Source organism: Oncorhynchus masou, unplaced genomic scaffold, assembly GCF_036934945.1.
Source record: "Oncorhynchus masou masou isolate Uvic2021 unplaced genomic scaffold, UVic_Omas_1.1 unplaced_scaffold_4868, whole genome shotgun sequence".
In the NCBI taxonomy this organism is placed as follows: domain Eukaryota; kingdom Metazoa; phylum Chordata; class Actinopteri; order Salmoniformes; family Salmonidae; genus Oncorhynchus; species Oncorhynchus masou.
In genome coordinates this window covers 5,892-25,170 of record NW_027011263.1, presented here as the reverse complement: position 1 = coordinate 25,170, position 19,279 = coordinate 5,892, and the positions used below count along the sequence as shown (strand labels likewise).

Here is a 19,279-nt window from a genome sequence, read left to right as displayed (position 1 = left end):
TTGTACTTCGTTCAATTCACGTATTGCTACCACTTTGCAGACATGAGCGCAGATCCCAGAGTTGCACCCAGTCGGCCATCTTGCACCAGCAGTGCAAATCCCAACTTTACAATTTGCCCTGTCAAGTTGCAAGTGTTTCAGATGATTGTCAACTGCAGCTGAAAAATGTCCTCTACCCTTTCGTTGTTGCTTGTAAATGGTCACGAAATAAATTCTCCTGGATATCATAAAATACACATCTTGTAGAGAGAGGATGTCCAGTATTTAATCCAGTATTGGACCTGTTTTGTTTCAGGTGTGTGGTTATGACACAGCGTCCCCCAGCTCTGGCCCTCTGTTCAGAGTCCCCATAACGGTTATCATCCCCACCAAGTAAGACCACGACGTCTGTACAACACAATCAATACTTCTATACAACACAATCAATACTTCAACACAATCAATACTTCAACACAATCAATACTTCAACACAATCAATACTTCTACACAATCAATACTTCAGTACAACACAATCAATACTTCAGTACAACACAATCAATACTTCTATACAACACAATCAATACTTCTATACAACACAATCAATACTTCTATACAACACAATCAATACTTCTATACAATCAATACTTCTATACAATGCAATCAATACTTCTATACAACACAATCAATACTTCTAGTACAACACAATCAATACTTCTATACAATCAATACTTCTATACAACACAATCAATACTTCTATACAACACAATCAATACTTCAGTACAACACAATCAATACTTCTATACAATCAATACTTTTGTACAACACAATCAATACTTCTATACAATCAATACTTCTGTACAACACAATCAATACTTCAACTACAATCAATGCTTCGCTTTACCAATCAATGCTTCAGTACAACACAATCAATACTTCAGTACAACACAATCAATACTAACACAATCAATGCTTCTATACAATCATTTCAACTCCAATCTTCAGTACAACAATCAATACTTCCGTAACACAATCAATGCTTCACACACAATCAATACCTTCAATCAATGCTTCTGTACAACACAATCAATGCTTCAGTACAACACAATCAATGCTTATATACAATCAATACATCTGTACAACACAATCAATACTTCTATACAACACAATCAATACTTCTATTCAATGCTTCTGTAAACACAATCAATCAATAATACTTTTGTACAGCACAATCAATCTTGTACAACACAATCAATACTTCTGTACAACTGATCCACATACTTCTATACAACAATCAATACTTCCAACACAATCAATACTTCTATACAACACAATCAATACTTCTGTACAACACAATCAATACTTCAGTACAACACAATCAATACTTCTGTACAACACAATCAATACTTCTGTACAACACAATCAATACTTCAGTACAACACAATCAATACTTCTGTACAACACAATCAATACTTCTGTACAACACAATCAATACTTCTGTACAACACAATCAATACTTCTGTACAACACAATCAATACTTCTATACTTCCATTACAACACAATCAATACTTCTGTACAACACAATCAATACTTAACAACACAATCAATACTTCTGTACAACACAATCAATACTTCTGTACAACACAATCAATACTTCTAATCAATACTTCTATACAACACAATCAATACTTCAGTACAACACACAATCAATACTTCTGTACAACACAATCAATACTTCTGTACAACACAATCAATACTTCTAGTACAACACAATCAAATGCTAAACAACACAATCCAATCTTCTGTACAATCAATACTTCTGTACAATCAATACTTCAATCAATACTTCAGTACAACACAATCAATACTTCTGTACAGCACAATCAATACTTCTGTACAACACAATCAAACACAATCAATCCTTCATACAACACAATCAATGCTTCTATACAACACAATCAATACTTCTATACAACACAATCAATACTTCTGTACAACACAATCAATACTTCTGTAGTACAACACAATCAATACTTCAGTACAACACAATCAATACTTCTGTACAACACAATCAATACTTCTGTACAACACAAACAATACTTCAACAACACAATCAATACTTCTATACAACACAATCAATACTTCTGACACAATCATACTTCAGTACACAAACAATACTTCCATGCAACACAATCAATACTTCTGTACAACACAATCAATACTTCTGTACAACACAATCAATACTTCTGTACAACACAATCAATACTTCTACAATCAATACTTCAACACAATCAATACTTCAACACAATCAATGCAATCAATCACTTCTCATACAACACAATCAATACTTCAGTACAACACAATCAATACTTCTATACAACACAATCAATACTTCTATACAACACAATCAATACTTCTATACAACACAATCAATACTTCAGTACAACACAATCAATACTTCTATACAATCAATACTTCTGTACAACAATCAATGCTTCTAACACAATCAATACTTCAATACAACACAATCAATACTTCTATACAATCAATTCAACACAATCAATATTTCTGTACAACACAATCAATACTTCTATACAACACAATCAATACTTCTACAATCAATACTTCTGTACAACACAATCAATACTTCAGTACAATCAATACTTCAGTACAACACAATCAATACTTCTATACAATCAATACATCTGTACAACACAATCAATACTTCTGTTCAACACAATCAATACTTCTATACAACACAATCAATACTTCCATACAACACAATCAATACTTCTATACAACACAATCAATACTTCTATACAACACAATCAATACTTCAGTACAACACAATCAATACTTCAGTACAACACAATCAATACTTCTGTACAACACAATCAATAGTTCTGTGTGTGTGACCGTTTGTTTATGAGTGCGTGATTGGTCGGTTTGGGCGGTAAACCGCATGTACCTGGAGGCATCAGGAAACCACACGGTTTTTCAATACCTGTTGAAACTATATATATATATGTAGTAGATGTTTATTAAAACGTTGATATTTTGGATCTACTTTTTGAAGTAAATGACCTGCAGTCAACTCGGCTCAGTAACTTTCGGCGATTAAAGAGCGTTTTCCGTTCTGCATTTCACTGGTGACATGACGTTTCATTATGTACCGGTTGTGTTTTGGTTTTTAAAAACGACGCCAGAGACCGGAGCCTTGTGAGTCTGTCGTACAGAACGCGTCAAGTGATCTAATTTACGGGTCGTTCACAACTAAATGAAACTGTTTTAAAATGTGTTGAGTTCAGTAGCTAGTTAGCTATCCAGCTACGTGTTTAGCTTCTTCCTCAATGGGATTTCACATGTAGTTGTTAGCATCGCTCACCTTCAGACTACAGAAGCTCCAGTGGGATTTGGAAATAAATGGCGCCCCCTTGTGTTTAATGCCGGTATTACCAGATAGCCCGGTATGTTACACGGTCAGTTTGACAATCTGGATACCGCCCCAAGCCTAGTGAATGGTGTTGTTCTCCTGAGTACGGTATGTCCCCTGTCTCTCTGCTCTAGTCTAGTGAATGGTGTTGTGTTGTCCTGAGTACGGTATGTCCTCTGTCTCTCTGCTCTAGTCTAGTGAATGGTGTTGTGTTGTCCTGAGTACGGTATGTCCTCTGTCTCTCTGCTCTAGTCTAGTGAATGGTGTTGTGTTGTCCTGAGTACGGTATGTCCCCTGTCTCTCTGCTCTAGTCTAGTGAATGGTGTTGTGTTGTCCTGAGTACGGTATGTCCCCTGTCTCTCTGCTCTAGTCTAGTGAATGGTGTTGTGTTGTCCTGAGTATGGTATGTCCCCTGTCTCTCTGCTCTAGTCTAGTGAATGGTGTTGTCCTGAGTACGGTATGTCCCCTGTCTCTCTGCTCTAGTCTAGTGAATGGTGCTGTCCTGAGTATGGTATGTTCCCTGTCTCTCTGCTCTAGTCTAGTGAATGGTGTTGTGTTGTCCTGAGTACGTTATGTCCTCTGTCTCTCTGCTCTAGTCTAGTGAATGGTGTTGTGTTGTCCTGAGTACGGTATGTCCTCTGTCTCTCTGCTCTAGTCTAGTGAATGGTGTTGTCCTGAATACGGTATGTCCCCTGTCTCTCTGCTCTAGTCTAGTGAATGGTGTTGTGTTGTCCTGAGTACGGTATGTCCTCTGTCTCTCTGCTCTAGTCTAGTGAATGGTGTTGTCCTGAGTACGGTATGTCCTCTGTCTCTCTGCTCTAGTCTAGTGAATGGTGTTGTCCTGAGTATGGTATGTTCCCTGTCTCTCTGCTCTAGTCTAGTGAATGGTGTTGTGTTGTCCTGAGTACGGTATGTCCTCTGTCTCTCTGCTCTAGTCTAGTGAATGGTGTTGTCCTGAGTGCGGTATGTCCCCTGTCTCTCTGCTCTAGTCTAGTGAATGGTGTTGTCCTGAGTACGGTATGTCCCCTGTCTCTCTGCTCTAGTCTAGTGAATGGTGCTGTCCTGAGTATGGTATGTTCCCTGTCTCTCTGCTCTAGTCTAGTGAATGGTGTTGTGTTGTCCTGAGTACGGTATGTCCTCTGTCTCTCTGCTCTAGTCTAGTGAATGGTGTTGTGTTGTCCTGAGTACGGTATGTCCTCTGTCTCTCTGCTCTAGTCTAGTGAATGGTGTTGTCCTGAGTATGGTATGTCCCCTGTCTCTCTGCTCTAGTCTAGTGAATGGTGTTGTCCTGAGTGCGGTATGTCCCCTGTCTCTCTGCTCTAGTCTAGTGAATGGTGTTGTCCTGAGTACGGTATGTCCCCTGTCTCTCTGCTCTAGTCTAGTGAATGGTGTTGTGCTGTCCTGAGTACGGTATGTCCTCTGTCTCTCTGCTCTAGTCTAGTGAATGGTGTTGTCCTGAGTACGGTATGTCCCCTGTCTCTCTGCTCTAGTCTAGTGAATGGTGTTGTGTTGTCCTGAGTACGGTATGTCCCTGTCTCTCTGCTCTAGTCTAGTGAATGGTGTTGTCCTGAGTACGGTATGTCCTCTGTCTCTCTGCTCTAGTCTAGTGAATGGTGCTGTCCTGAGTACGGTATGTCCTCTGTCTCTCTGCTCTAGTCTAGTGAATGGTGTTGTCCTGAGTACGGTATGTCCCCTGTCTCTCTGCTCTAGTCTAGTGAATGGTGTTGTGTTGTCCTGAGTACGGTATGTCCCCTGTCTCTCTGCTCTAGTCTAGTGAATGGTGTTGTCCTGAGTACGGTATGTCCTCTGTCTCTCTGCTCTAGTCTAGTGAATGGTGCTGTCCTGAGTACGGTATGTCCTCTGTCTCTCTGCTCTAGTCTAGTGAATGGTGTTGTCCTGAGTACGGTATGTCCTCTGTCTCTGCTCTAGTCTAGTGAATGGTGTTGTCCTGAGTACGGTATGTCCCCTGTCTCTCTGCTCTAGTCTAGTGAATGGTGTTGTGTTGTCCTGAGTACGGTATGTCCCCTGTCTCTCTGCTCTAGTCTAGTGAATGGTGTTGTTCTCCTGAGTACGGTATGTCCTCTGTCTCTCTGCTCTAGTCTAGTGAATGGTGTTGTCCTGAGTACGGTATGTCCTCTGTCTCTCTGCTCTAGTCTAGTGAATGGTGTTGTGTTGTCCTGAGTACGGTATGTCCCCTGTCTCTCTGCTCTAGTCTAGTGAATGGTGTTGTTGTCCTGAGTACGGTATGTCCCCTGTCTCTCTGCTCTAGTCTAGTGAATGGTGCTGTGTTGTCCCCTGTCTCTCTGCTCTAGTCTAGTGAATGGTGTTGTGTTGTCCCCTGTCTCTCTGCTCTAGTCTAGTGAATGGTGTTGTGTTGTCCTGAGTACGGTATGTCCTCTGTCTCTCTGCTCTAGTCTAGTGAATGGTGTTGCCCTGAGTACGGTATGTCCCCTGTCTCTCTGCTCTAGTCTAGTGAATGGTGTTGTGTTGTCCTGAGTACGGTATGTCCCCTGTCTCTCTGCTCTAGTCTAGTGAATGGTGTTGTTGTCCTGAGTACGGTATGTCCCCTGTCTCTCTGCTCTAGTCTAGTGAATGGTGCTGTGTTGTCCCCTGTCTCTCTGCTCTAGTCTAGTGAATGGTGTTGTGTTGTCCCCTGTCTCTCTGCTCTAGTCTAGTGAATGGTGTTGTGTTGTCCTGAGTACGGTATGTCCTCTGTCTCTCTGCTCTAGTCTAGTGAATGGTGTTGCCCTGAGTACGGTATGTCCCCTGTCTCTCTGCTCTAGTCTAGTGAATGGTGTTGTGTTGTCCTGAGTACGGTATGTCCCCTGTCTCTCTGCTCTAGTCTAGTGAATGGTGTTGTGTTGTCCTGAGTACGGTATGTCCCTGTCTCTCTGCTCTAGTCTAGTGAATGGTGTTGTCCTGAGTACGGTGTCCCTGTCTCTCTGCTCTAGTCTAGTGAATGGTGTTGTGTTGTCCCCTGTCTCTCTGCTCTAGTCTAGTGAATGGTGTTGTGTTGTCCCCTGTCTCTCTGCTCTAGTCTAGTGAATGGTGTTGTGTTGTCCTGAGTACGGTATGTCCCGTCTCTCTGCTCTAGTCTAGTGAATGGTGTTGTGTTGTCCCCTGTCTCTCTGCTCTAGTCTAGTGAATGGTGTTGTGTTGTCCCCTGTCTCTCTGCTCTAGTCTAGTGAATGGTGTTGTGTTGTCCTGAGTACGGTATGTCCCCTGTCTCTCTGCTCTAGTCTAGTGAATGGTGTTGTGTTGTCCTGAGTACGGTATGTCCCCTGTCTCTCTGCTCTAGTCTAGTGAATGGTGTTGTGTTGTCCTGAGTACGGTATGTCCCCTGTCTCTCTGCTCTAGTCTAGTGAATGGTGCTGTGTTGTCCTGAGTACGGTATGTCCCCTGTCTCTCTGCTCTAGTCTAGTGAATGGTGCTGTCCTGAGTACGGTATGTCCCCTGTCTCTCTGCTCTAGTCTAGTGAATGGTGCTGTGTTGTCCTGAGTACGGTATGTGTCTGTCCCCTGTGTCTCTGTAGAGTTCCTGAGGGCCACAGTCAGGAGGTTCTGTTCACAGATGTCCACTTCAGACCAGGACAGATTCGACGACACTTCATCACGGTTCCACGGGGAGCCTCCTGGGCAGGTGTGTGTGTGTGTGTGTGTGTGTGTGTGTGTGTGTGTGTGTGTGTGTGTGTGTGTGTGTGTGTGGTGTGTGTGGTGTGTGTGTGTGTGTGTGTGATATATGATGGGTAATATTCTCCATATCGCCCAAAAGAAAGATTTGTCAAATGTATCTCACCTCTTTTGCCCCCCCCTCACATCTCTCTCTCCATCTCCGTCTCTCTCTGTCTCTCTCTCTCTCTCTCTCCTCCCCCTCTCTCTCTCTCCCCCCTCTCCCCCTCCATCTCTCTCTCTCCCCCTCTCCCCCCTCTCTCTCTCCCCTCTCTCCCCTCCATCTCTCTCTCCCCCTCCATCTCTCTCCCCTCCATCTCTCTCTCCCCCTCCATCTCTCTCCCCTCCATCTCTCTCTCTCCCCTCCATCTCTCTCCCCCTCCATCTCTCTCTCCCCCCTCCATCTCTCTCCCCCTCCATCTCTCTCTCCCCCTCCATCTCTCTCCCCCTCTCTCTCTCTCCCCCCTCTCCCTCTCTCTCTCTCCCCCCTCTCCCTCTCTCTCTCTCTCCCCCTCTCCATCTCTCTCTCCCCACTCTCTCTCTCTCCCCCTCTCCCCTCTCTCTCCCCCTCTCCCTCTCTCTCCCTCCCCCTCTCCGTCTCTCTCCTCCCCTCCAGAGATAACATTGACGTCTCAGAGCGGGGACGTGTTCTCTAAGTTTGTCCTCCATGCGGTCCACCTGGTGAAGCAGAGAGCTTACAGAGCCAACGAGTTCTACAAGTTCTCCTCTCTGCTGGAGAAGAGCTCCCTGACTGAAGCCTTCCCTGTCCTGGTACTGTCTCTCACTCAATCAATCGGTCGGTCGGTCGGTCGTATATATTTCGTAAGAAATGCAGTCAACAATATGCGTGTAAACAATAGGGCTGTCTCCAACTTAAAGAATGTTTTTGTTTTGGTCGACCGAGTCGTTGTCTATTCTTTTGATCAATCGATTGGTAGAAATGTCAGCTGTAGGTACAGTACCTGGTACTGTAGGCTACTGAGCCTGTCTGATGCTTTAAGCACTGCCATTAAAACTGAAGACACACAAATTACTAAAGAGGGAGCCAGAGATCTATATAGGAGAAAATAGCCTGCTCCCTGCCCCTCCTCCTCCCGCTGCCGGTACGTCCCGAGGTTACCGTCACGCTCCCGAGGTTACCGTCACGCTCCCGAGGTTACCGTCACGCTCCCGAGGTTACCGTCACGCTCCCGAGGTTACCGTCACGCTCCCCAGGTTACCGTCACGCTCCCGAGGTTACCGTCACGCTCCCGAGGTTACCGTCACGCTCCCGAGGTTACCGTCACGCTCCCGAGGTTACCGTCACGCTCCCCAGGTTACCGTCACGCTCCCCAGGTTACCGTCACGCTCCCGAGGTTACCGTCACGCTCCCCAGGTTACCGTCACGCTCCCGTCACGCTCCCGAGGTTACCGTCACACTCCCCAGGTTACCGTCACGCTCCCGTCACGCTCCCGAGGTTACCGTCACACTCCCCAGGTTACCGTCACTCTCCCCAGGTTACCGTCACGCTCCCCAGGTTACCGTCACGCTCCCCAGGTTACCGTCACGCTCCCGAGGTTACCGTCACGCTCCCCGGGTTACCGTCACGCTCCCGAGGTTACCGTCACGCTCCCCAGGTTGCCGTCACGCTCCCCAGGTTGCCGTCACGCTCCCCAGGTTACCGTCACGCTCCCGAGGTTACCGTCACGCTCCCGAGGTTACCGTCACGCTCCCCAGGTTACCGTCACGCTCCCGAGGTTACCGTCACGCTCCCCAGGTTACCGTCAGGGATGAGCAGTAATCCGGTAGGTCTAATTTACTATGGATTAGTCCACTCAGACAGGCCTCTACAATGGATTAGTCCACTCTGACAGGCCTCTACAATGGATTAGTCCAATCAGACATGCCTCTACAATGGATTAGTCCAATCAGACATGCCTCTATAATGGATCAGTCCACTCTGACAGGCCTCTACAATGGATTAGTCCAATCAGACATGCCTCTATAATGGATTAGTCCACTCTGACAGGCCTCTATAATGGATTAGTCCACTCTGACAGGCCTCTACAATGGATTAGTCCAATCAGACAGGCCTCTACAATGGATTAGTCCAATCAGACAGGCCTCTACAATGGATTAGTCCAATCAGACATGCCTCTATAATGGATTAGTCCACTCTGACAGGCCTCTATAATGGATTAGTCCACTCTGACAGGCCTCTACAATGGATTAGTCCACTCAGACAGGCCTCTACAATGGATTAGTCCACTCAGACAGGCCTCTACAATGGATTAGTCCAATCAGACATGCCTCTATAATGGATCAGTCCACTCTGACAGGCCTCTACAATGGATTAGTCCAATCAGACATGCCTCTATAATGGATCAGTCCACTGAGACAGGCCTCTACAATGGATTAGTCCACTGAGACAGGCCTCTATGATGGGTTAGTCCACTCTGACAGGCCTCTACAATGGATTAGTCCAATCAGACTCTACTGAGACCGGCGTGAATCAGACAGGCGTCTGATCGACTAAACCAACAGCCTATCGACCAATCAAATGCCCAGGGTACTAAATGGGATCAGCCCTAGGAAACAATAGACCAGGGAACTAAATGGGATCAGCCCTAGGAACCAATAGTCCAGGGGACTAAATGGGATCAGCCCTAGGAAACAATAGACCAGGGGACTAAATGGGATTAGCCCTAGGAAACAATAGACCAGGGGACTAAATGGGATCAGCCCTAGGAAACAATAGTCCAGGGGACTAAATGGGATCAGCCCTAGGAAACAATAGACCAGGGGACTAAATGGGATCAGCCCTAGGAAACAATAGACCAGGGGACTAAATGGGATCAGCCCTAGGAAACAATAGACCAGGGGACTAAATGGGATCAGCCCTAGGAAACAATAGACCAGGGGACTAAATGGGATCAGCCCTAGGAAACAATAGTCCAGGGGACTAAATGGGATCAGCCCTAGGAAACAATAGACCAGGGGACTAAATGGGATCAGCCCTAGGAAACAATAGACCAGGGGACTAAATGGGATCAGCCCTAGGAAACAATAGACCAGTGGACTAAATGGGATCAGCCCTAGGAACCAATAGTCCAGGGGACTAAATGGGATCAGCCCTAGGAAACAATAGACCAGGGGACTAAATGGGATCAGCCCTAGGAAACAATAGACCAGTGGACTAAATGGGATCAGCCCTAGGAACCAATAGTCCAGGGGACTAAATGGGATCAGCCCTAGGAAACAATAGACCAGGGGACTAAATGGGATCAGCCCTAGGAAACAATAGACCAGGGGACTAAATGGGATCAGCCCTAGGAACCAATAGACCAGGGGACTAATTGGGATCATCCCTATGAAACAAACACAATATATCCAGGTGGTCTCTGTGATGCTGTTTTGACAGTGTCTCTCCTCTCTAGTCGGGGAGGACAGTAGAGTTATGTGATGCTGTTTTGACTGAGTGTCTCTCCTCTAGTCAGGGAGGACAGTAGAGTTATGTGATGCTGTTTTGACTGAGTGTCTCTCCTCTCTAGTCGAGGAGGACAGTAGAGTTATGTGATGCTGTTTTGACTGAGTGTCTCTCCTCTCTAGTCAGGGAGGACAGTAGAGTTATGTGATGCTGTTTTGACTGAGTGTGTCTCCTCTCTAGTCGGGGAGGACAGTAGAGTTATGTGATGCTGTTTTGACTGAGTGTCTCCTCTCTAGTCAGGGAGGACAGTAGAGTTATGTGATGCTGTTTTGACTGACTGTCTCTCCTCTCTAGTCAGGGAGGACAGTAGAGTTATGTGTCTCTGTGATGCTGTTTTGACTGAGTGTGTCTCCTCTCTAGTCGGGGAGGACAGTAGAGTTATGTGATGCTGTTTTGACTGAGTGTCTCTCCTCTCTAGTCGGGGAGGACAGTAGAGTTATGTGATGCTGTTTTGACTGAGTGTCTCTCCTCTCTAGTCGGGGAGGACAGTAGAGTTATGTGATGCTGTTTTGACTGAGTGTCTCTCCTCTCTAGTCGGGGAGGACAGTAGAGTTATGTGATGCTGTTTTGACTGAGTGTCTCCTCTCTAGTCGGGGAGGACAGTAGAGTTATGTGATGCTGTTTTGACTGAGTGTCTCCTCTCTAGTCAGGGAGGACAGTAGAGTTATGTGATGCTGTTTTGACTGAGTGTCTCCTCTCTAGTCAGGGAGGACAGTAGAGTTATGTGATGCTGTTTTGACTGAGTGTCTCTCCTCTCTAGTCGGGGAGGACAGTAGAGTTATGTGATGCTGTTTTGACTGAGTGTCTCCTCTCTAGTCGGGGAGGACAGTAGAGTTATGTGATGCTGTTTTGACTGACTGTCTCTCCTCTCTAGTCAGGGAGGACAGTAGAGTTATGTGTCTCTGTGATGCTGTTTTGACTGAGTGTCTCCTCTCTAGTCAGGGAGGACAGTAGAGTTATGTGATGCTGTTTTGACTGAGTGTCTCATCTCTAGTCGGGGAGGACAGTAGAGTTATGTGTCTCTGTGATGCTGTTTTGACTGAGTGTCTCCTCTCTAGTCGGGGAGGACAGTAGAGTTATGTGATGCTGTTTTGACTGAGTGTCTCCTCTCTAGTCGGGGAGGACAGTAGAGTTATGTGATGCTGTTTTGACTGAGTGTCTCTCCTCTCTAGTCGGGGAGGACAGTAGAGTTATGTGATGCTGTTTTGACTGAGTGTCTCTCCTCTCTAGTCGGGGAGGACAGTAGAGTTATGTGATGCTGTTTTGACTGAGTGTCTCTCCTCTCTAGTCAGGGAGGACAGTAGAGTTATGTGATGCTGTTTTGACTGAGTGTCTCTCCTCTCTAGTCGGGAGGACAGTAGAGTTATGTGATGCTGTTTTGACTGAGTGTCTCCTCTCTAGTCAGGGAGGACAGTAGAGTTATGTGATGCTGTTTTGACTGAGTGTCTCTCCTCTCTAGTCAGGGAGGACAGTAGGGTTATGTGATGCTGTTTTGACTGAGTGTCTCTCCTCTCTAGTCAGGGAGGACAGTAGAGTTATGTGATGCTGTTTTGACTGAGTGTCTCTCCTCTCTAGTCAGGGAGGACAGTAGAGTTATGTGATGCTGTTTTGACTGAGTGTCTCTCCTCTCTAGTCAGGGAGGACAGTAGAGTTATGTGTTGCCCGGTGGTGGGCCAGCCTTGGTGACGTCACCGTTGACTACAGTATCTCCTTCCACGGCCTGACCACCTCACCCTCACCTCTACACATTGTGAGTATATACACCTCACCTCTACACACCACCTCACCTCTACACCTCACCTCACCTCTACACACCACCTCACCCTCACATCTACACATAGTGAGTATATACACCTCACCTCACCTCTACACACCACCTCACCTCTACACACCACCTCACCTCTACACACCACCTCACCTCTACACACCACCTCACCTCTACACACCACCTCACCTCACCTCTACACACCACCTCACCTCACCTCTACACACCACCTCACCTCTACACACCACCTCACCTCACCTCTACACACCCTCACCTCTACACCTCACCTCACCTCTACACACCACCTCACCCTCACATCTACACATAGTGAGTATATACACCTCACCTCACCTCTACACACCACCTCACCTCTACACACCACCTCACCTCTACACACCACCTCACCTCTACACACCACCTCACCTCTACACACCACCTCACCTCTACACACCCTCACCTCTACACACCACCTCACCTCTACACACCCTCACCTCTACACACCACCTCACCGTCACTTCTACACATAGTGAGTATATATACACACCACCTCACAGTTCAACTGATTGGACAGGATTTGGAAAGGCACACACCTGTCTAAATAAAAGGTCTCACAGATGACAGTGCATGTCAGAACAAAAACCAAGTCATGAGGTCGAAGGAATGTCATCATGGGGTATTGTGATGTCGTCATGGGGTATTGTGATGTCGTCATGGGGTATTGTGATGTCGTCATGGGGTATTGTGATGTCGTCATGGGGTATTGTGATGTCGTCATGGGGTATTGTGATGTCACAACTATACCAGAGCAGGAACACACTCCTCCGTGTTGTGCCAGTTTTACGACCAAAAGTCCTTTCCTTTTCTGACCCAGCATGCATCAGACGGTGTGACTAGTTTTGAGGTGTCCTCTCCCCTGAGGTACGAGGACGTTTCTCCCAGCATCACCCTGAAGACTTGGGTCCAGCCACTCAGGTACAAAACTCAAACAATACACACACCCACACGTTTCTCCCAGGGTCACCCTGAAGATCTGTGTGCAGCCACACTGTGACATATGACTCCAAATACAACCCCCTACCTACCCCTCTACCCACCACCTACAGTCTGATATATATACCGGGTTACATTAGTCACTGATCTGGTCAGCTTCGTGATTAACTTCTGTGTTCAAACGTGTTCGTTTTTGTGAGGAAACTCTCAGCTTCTACGTCTCCGTCCTCTCAGAAGGAAACTCAGCTTCTACGTCTCCGTCCTCTCAGAAGGAAACTCAGCTTCTACGTCTCCGTCCTCTCAGAAGGAAACTCAGCTTCTATGTCTCCGTCCTCTCAGAAGGAAACTCTCAGCTTCTACGTCTCCGTCCTCTCAGAAGGAAACTCAGCTTCTACGTCTCCGTCCTCTCAGAAGGAAACTCTCAGCTTCTACGTCTCCGTCCTCTCAGAAGGAAACTCAGCTTCTACGTCTCCGTCCTCTCAGAAGGAAACTCAGCTTCTACGTCTCCGTCCTCTCAGAAGGAAACTCAGCTTCTACGTCTCCGTCCTCTCAGAAGGAAACTCAGCTTCTCCATCCTCTCAGAAGGAAACTCAGCTTCTACGTCTCCATCCTCTCGGAAGGAAACTCAGCTTCTACGTCTCCGTCCTCTCAGAAGGAAACTCAGCTTCTACGTCTCCATCCTCTCAGAAGGAAACTCAGCTTCTCCGTCTCCGTCCTCTCAGAAGGAAACTCAGCTTCTACGTCTCCGTCCTCTCAGATGGAAACTCAGCTTCTACGTCTCCGTCCTCTCAGATGGAAACTCAGCTTCTACGTCTCCATCCTCTCAGAAGGAAACTCAGCTTCTCCGTCCTCTCAGAAGGAAACTCAGCTTCTACGTCTCCATCCTCTCAGAAGGAAACTCAGCTTCTACGTCTCCATCCTCTCAGAAGGAAACTCAGCTTCTACGTCTCCATCCTCTCAGAAGGAAACTCAGCTTCTACGTCTCCATCCTCTCAGAAGGAAACTCAGCTTCTACGTCTCCATCCTCTCAGAAGGAAACTCAGCTTCTACGTCTCCATCCTCTCAGAAGGAAACTGAAACTCTCAGCTTCTACGTCTCCATCCTCTCAGAAGGAAACTCAGCTTCTACGTCTCCGTCCTCTCAGAAGGAAACTCAGCTTCTACGTCTCCATCCTCTCAGAAGGAAACTCAGCTTCTACGTCTCCATCCTCTCAGAAGGAAACTCAGCTTCTCCGTCTCCATCCTCTCAGAAGGAAACTCAGCTTCTACGTCTCCATCCTCTCAGAAGGAAACTCAGCTTCTACGTCTCCATCCTCTCAGAAGGAAACTCTCAGCTTCTACGTCTCCATCCTCTCAGAAGGAAACTCAGCTTCTCCGTCTCCATCCTCTCAGAAGGAAACTCAGCTTCTCCATCTCCATCCTCTCAGAAGGAAACTCTCAGCTTCTACGTCTCCGTCCTCTCAGAAGGAAACTCAGCTTCTCCGTCTCCATCCTCTCAGAAGGAAACTCAGCTTCTACGTCTCCGTCCTCTCAGAAGGAAACTGAAACTCTCAGCTTCTACGTCTCCATCCTCTCAGAAGGAAACTCAGCTTCTACGTCTCCATCCTCTCAGAAGGAAACTCAGCTTCTCCGTCTCCATCCTCTCAGAAGGAAACTGAAACTCAGCTTCTACGTCTCCATCCTCTCGGAAGGAAACTCAGCGTCTCCGTCCTCTCAGAAGGAAACTCAGCTTCTACGTCTCCGTCCTCTCAGAAGGAAACTCAGCTTCTACGTCTCCGTCCTCTCAGAAGGAAACTCTCAGCTTCTACGTCTCCGTCCTCTCAGAAGGAAACTCAGCTTCTACGTCTCCATCCTCTCAGAAGGAAACTCAGCTTCTACGTCTCCGTCCTCTCAGAAGGAAACTCAGCTTCTACGTCTCCATCCTCTCAGAAGGAAACTCAGCTTCTACGTCTCCATCCTCTCAGAAGGAAACTCAGCTTCTCCGTCTCCATCCTCTCAGAAGGAAACTCAGCTTCTACGTCTCCGTCCTCTCAGAAGGAAACTGAAACTCTCAGCTTCTACGTCTCCATCCTCTCAGAAGGAAACTCAGCTTCTACGTCTCCGTCCTCTCAGAAGGAAACTCAGCTTCTACGTCTCCATCCTCTCAGAAGGAAACTCAGCTTCTCCGTCTCCATCCTCTCAGAAGGAAACTGAAACTCAGCTTCTACGTCTCCATCCTCTCGGAAGGAAACTCAGCTTCTCCGTCTCCGTCCTCTCAGAAGGAAACTCAGCTTCTACGTCTCCGTCCTCTCAGAAGGAAACTCAGCTTCTACGTCTCCGTCCTCTCAGAAGGAAACTCTCAGCTTCTACGTCTCCGTCCTCTCAGAAGGAAACTCAGCTTCTACGTCTCCATCCTCTCAGAAGGAAACTCAGCTTCTACGTCTCCATCCTCTCAGAAGGAAACTCAGCTTCTACGTCTCCGTCCTCTCAGAAGGAAACTCAGCTTCTATGTCTCCGTCCTCTCAGAAGGAAACTCAGCTTCTCCGTCTCCATCCTCTCAGAAGGAAACTCAGCTTCTACGTCTCCATCCTCTCAGAAGGAAACTCAGCTTCTACGTCTCCATCCTCTCAGAAGGAAACTCCGCTTCTACGTCTCCATCCTCTCAGAAGGAAACTCAGCTTCTACGTCTCCGTCCTCTCAGAAGGAAACTCAGCTTCTACGTCTCCATCCTCTCAGAAGGAAACTGAAACTGAGCTTCTCCGTCTCCATCCTCTCAGAAGGAAACTGAAACTCTCAGCTTCTCCGTCCTCTCAGAAGGAAACTCTCGGCCCCCCCACCCCCCTTCCTTCCCGGGACATGTGGACAGACCAGGCACTGAGGACACAGCAGTTTAACCCCTGCCTTCGCCCAATCCTGATAATGTCCACATAACCTGTGATGATAAACCCTTCAAAACATAACTAATGTTGCTGGGATCTCACACATCCCATCTAGTCCTGACAGATCGTCTCCGTGTACAGAGTCTAACCCACAGCAGTGTATCTATCCCCAAGCATCCCATCTAGTCCTGACAGATCGTCTCCGTGTACAGAGTCTAACCCACAGCATCTATCCCCAAGCATCCCATCTAGTCCTGACAGATCGTCTCAGTGTACAGAGTCAAACCCACAGCATCTATCCCCAAGCATCCCATCTAGTCCTGACAGATCGTCTCCGTGTACAGAGTCTAACCCACAGCATCTATCCCCAAGCATCCCATCTAGTCCTGACAGATCGTCTCAGTGTACAGAGTCTAACCCACAGCATCTATCCCCAAGCATCCCATCTAGTCCTGACAGATCGTCTCCGTGTACAGAGTCTAACCCACAGCATCTATCCCCAAGCATCCCATCTAGTCCTGACAGATCGTCTCAGTGTACTGAGTCTAACCCACAGCATCTATCCCCAAGCATCCCATCTAGTCCTGACAGATCGTCTCAGTGTACAGAGTCAAACCCACAGCAGTGTATCTATCCCCAAGCATCCCATCTAGTCCTGACAGATCGTCTCCGTGTACAGAGTCTAACCCACAGCATCTATCCCCAAGCATCCCATCTAGTCCTGACAGATCGTCTCAGTGTACAGAGTCTAACCCACAGCATCTATCCCCAAGCATCCCATCTAGTCCTGACAGATTGTCTCAGTGTACAGAGTCTAACCCACAGCATCTATCCCCAAGCATCCCATCTAGTCCTGACAGATTGTCTCAGTGTACAGAGTCTAACCCACAGCATCTATCCCCAAGCATCCCATCTAGTCCTGACAGATCGTCTCAGTGTACAGAGTCTAACCCACAGCATCTATCCCCAAGCATCCCATCTAGTCCTGACAGATCGTCTCAGTGTACAGAGTCTAACCCACAGCATCTATCCCCAAGCATCCCATCTAGTCCTGACAGATTGTCTCAGTGTACAGAGTCTAACCCACAGCATCTATCCCCAAGCATCCCATCTAGTCCTGACAGATCGTCTCCGTGTACAGAGTCTAACCCACAGCAGTGTATCTATCCCCAAGCATCCCATCTAGTCCTGACAGATCGTCTCAGTGTACAGAGTCTAACCCACAGCAGTGTATCTATCCCCAAGCATCCCATCTAGTCCTGACAGATCGTCTCAGTGTACAGAGTCTAACCCACAGCAGTGTATCTATCCCCAAGCATCCCATCTAGTCCTGACAGATCGTCTCAGTGTACAGAGTCTAACCCACAGCAGTGTATCTATCCCCAAGCATCCCATCTAACTGTCTGTTTCCTGCTTCTTCCAGACCTCTGAGTTCTAAGATCAAGGCTCTGGGTCACAGAGATGTCCTCCCCAACAACAGACAGCTCTACGAAATCATCCTCACCTACAGCTTCCACCAGGTGAGAGTGTCGAGGTTGTGTTATACACCTCTGTTTGGTGTGTGTGACCTCTCTACCTCTCTACCTCTCTATCTCTCTATCTCTCTACCTCTCTACCTCTCTACCTCTCAACCTCTCTACCTCTCTACCTCTCTCCCTCTCTCCCTCTCTCCCTCTCTACCTCTCTACCTCTCTACCTCTCTACCTCTCTACCTCTCTACCTCTCTACCTCTCTCTCTCTACCTCTCTACCTCTCTCCCCAGCTGTCCAGTACTGTGTTTGACCTCTCTACCTCTCTACCTCTCTCCCCAGCTGTCCTAGTACTGTGTGTCTGACCTCTCTACCTCTCTCCCCAGCTGTCCAGTACTGTGTTTGACCTCACTACCTCTCTACCTCTCTCCCCAGCTGTCCAGTACTGTGTGTCTGACCTCTCTACCTCTCTCCCCAGCTGTCCAGTACTGTGTGTCTGACCTCTCTACCTCTCTCCCCAGCTGTCCAGTACTGTGTGTCTGACCTCTCTACCTCTCTCCCCAGCTGTCCAGTACTGTGTGTCTGACCTCTCTACCTCTCTACCTCTCTCCCCAGCTGTCCAGTACTGTGTGTCTGACCTCTCTACCTCTCTCCCCAGCTGTCCAGTACTGTGTGTCTGACCTCTCTACCTCTCTCCCCAGCTGTCCAGTACTGTGTGTCTGACCTCTCTACCTCTCTCCCCAGTTGTCCAGTACTGTGTGTCTGACCTCTCGACCTCTCTCCCCAGCTGTCCAGTACTGTGTGTCTGACCTCTCTACCTCTCTCCCCAGCTGTCCAGTACTGTGTGTCTGACCTCTCTACCTCTCTCCCCAGTTGTCCAGTACTGTGTGTCTGACCTCTCTACCTCTCTCCCCAGTTGTCCAGTACTGTGTGTCTGACCTCTCGACCTCTCTCCCCAGTTGTCCAGTACTGTGTGTCTGACCTCTCGACCTCTCTCCCCAGCTGTCCAGTACTGTGTGTCTGACCTCTCTACCTCTCTCCCCAGCTGTCCAGTACTGTGTGTCTGACCTCTCTACCTCTCTCCCCAGCTGTCCAGTACTGTGTCTGACCTCTCTACCTCTCTCCCCAGTTGTCCAGTACTGTGTGTCTGACCTCTCTACCTTTCTCCCCAGCTGTCCAGTACTGTGTGTCTGACCTCTCTACCTCTCTCCCCAGCTGTCCAGTACTGTGTCTGACCTCTCTACCTCTCTCCCCAGCTGTCCAGTACTGTGTGTCTGACCTCTCTACCTCTCTCCCCAGCTGTCCAGTACTGTGTGTCTGACCTCTCGACCTCTCTCCCCAGTTGTCCAGTACTGTGTGTTTGACCTCTCTACCTCTCTCCCCAGCTGTCCAGTACTGTGTGTCTGACCTCTCGACCTCTCTCCCCAGCTGTCCAGTACTGTGTGTCTGACCTCTCTCGACCTCTCTCCCCAGTTGTCCAGTACTGTGTGTCTGACCTCTCTACCTCTCTCCCCAGCTGTCCAGTACTGTGTGTCTGACCTCTCTACCTCTCTCCCCAGCTGTCCAGTACTGTGTGTCTGACCTCTCTACCTCTCTCCCCAGCTGTCCAGTACTGTGTGTCTGACCTCTCTACCTCTCTCCCCAGCTGTCCAG

The 19,279-nt window shown here is 47.7% G+C and overlaps 1 protein-coding gene across 1 annotated transcript; it reads left to right on the top strand.

Annotated features, from left to right (window-relative positions):
• Nucleotides 1–295: 295 nt before the first annotated feature.
• Nucleotides 296–17,677, top strand: LOC135535378 (tripeptidyl-peptidase 2-like; the record flags this gene model as incomplete). Its single annotated transcript, XM_064962032.1, is given in 6 exon segments — nucleotides 296–372; nucleotides 6,943–7,049; nucleotides 7,695–7,849; nucleotides 12,179–12,295; nucleotides 13,182–13,282; nucleotides 17,581–17,677. Coding segments are annotated over 6 exon segments (654 nt in total), but the record flags the coding sequence as incomplete, so codon positions are not given.
• Nucleotides 17,678–19,279: the final 1,602 nt, after the last annotated feature.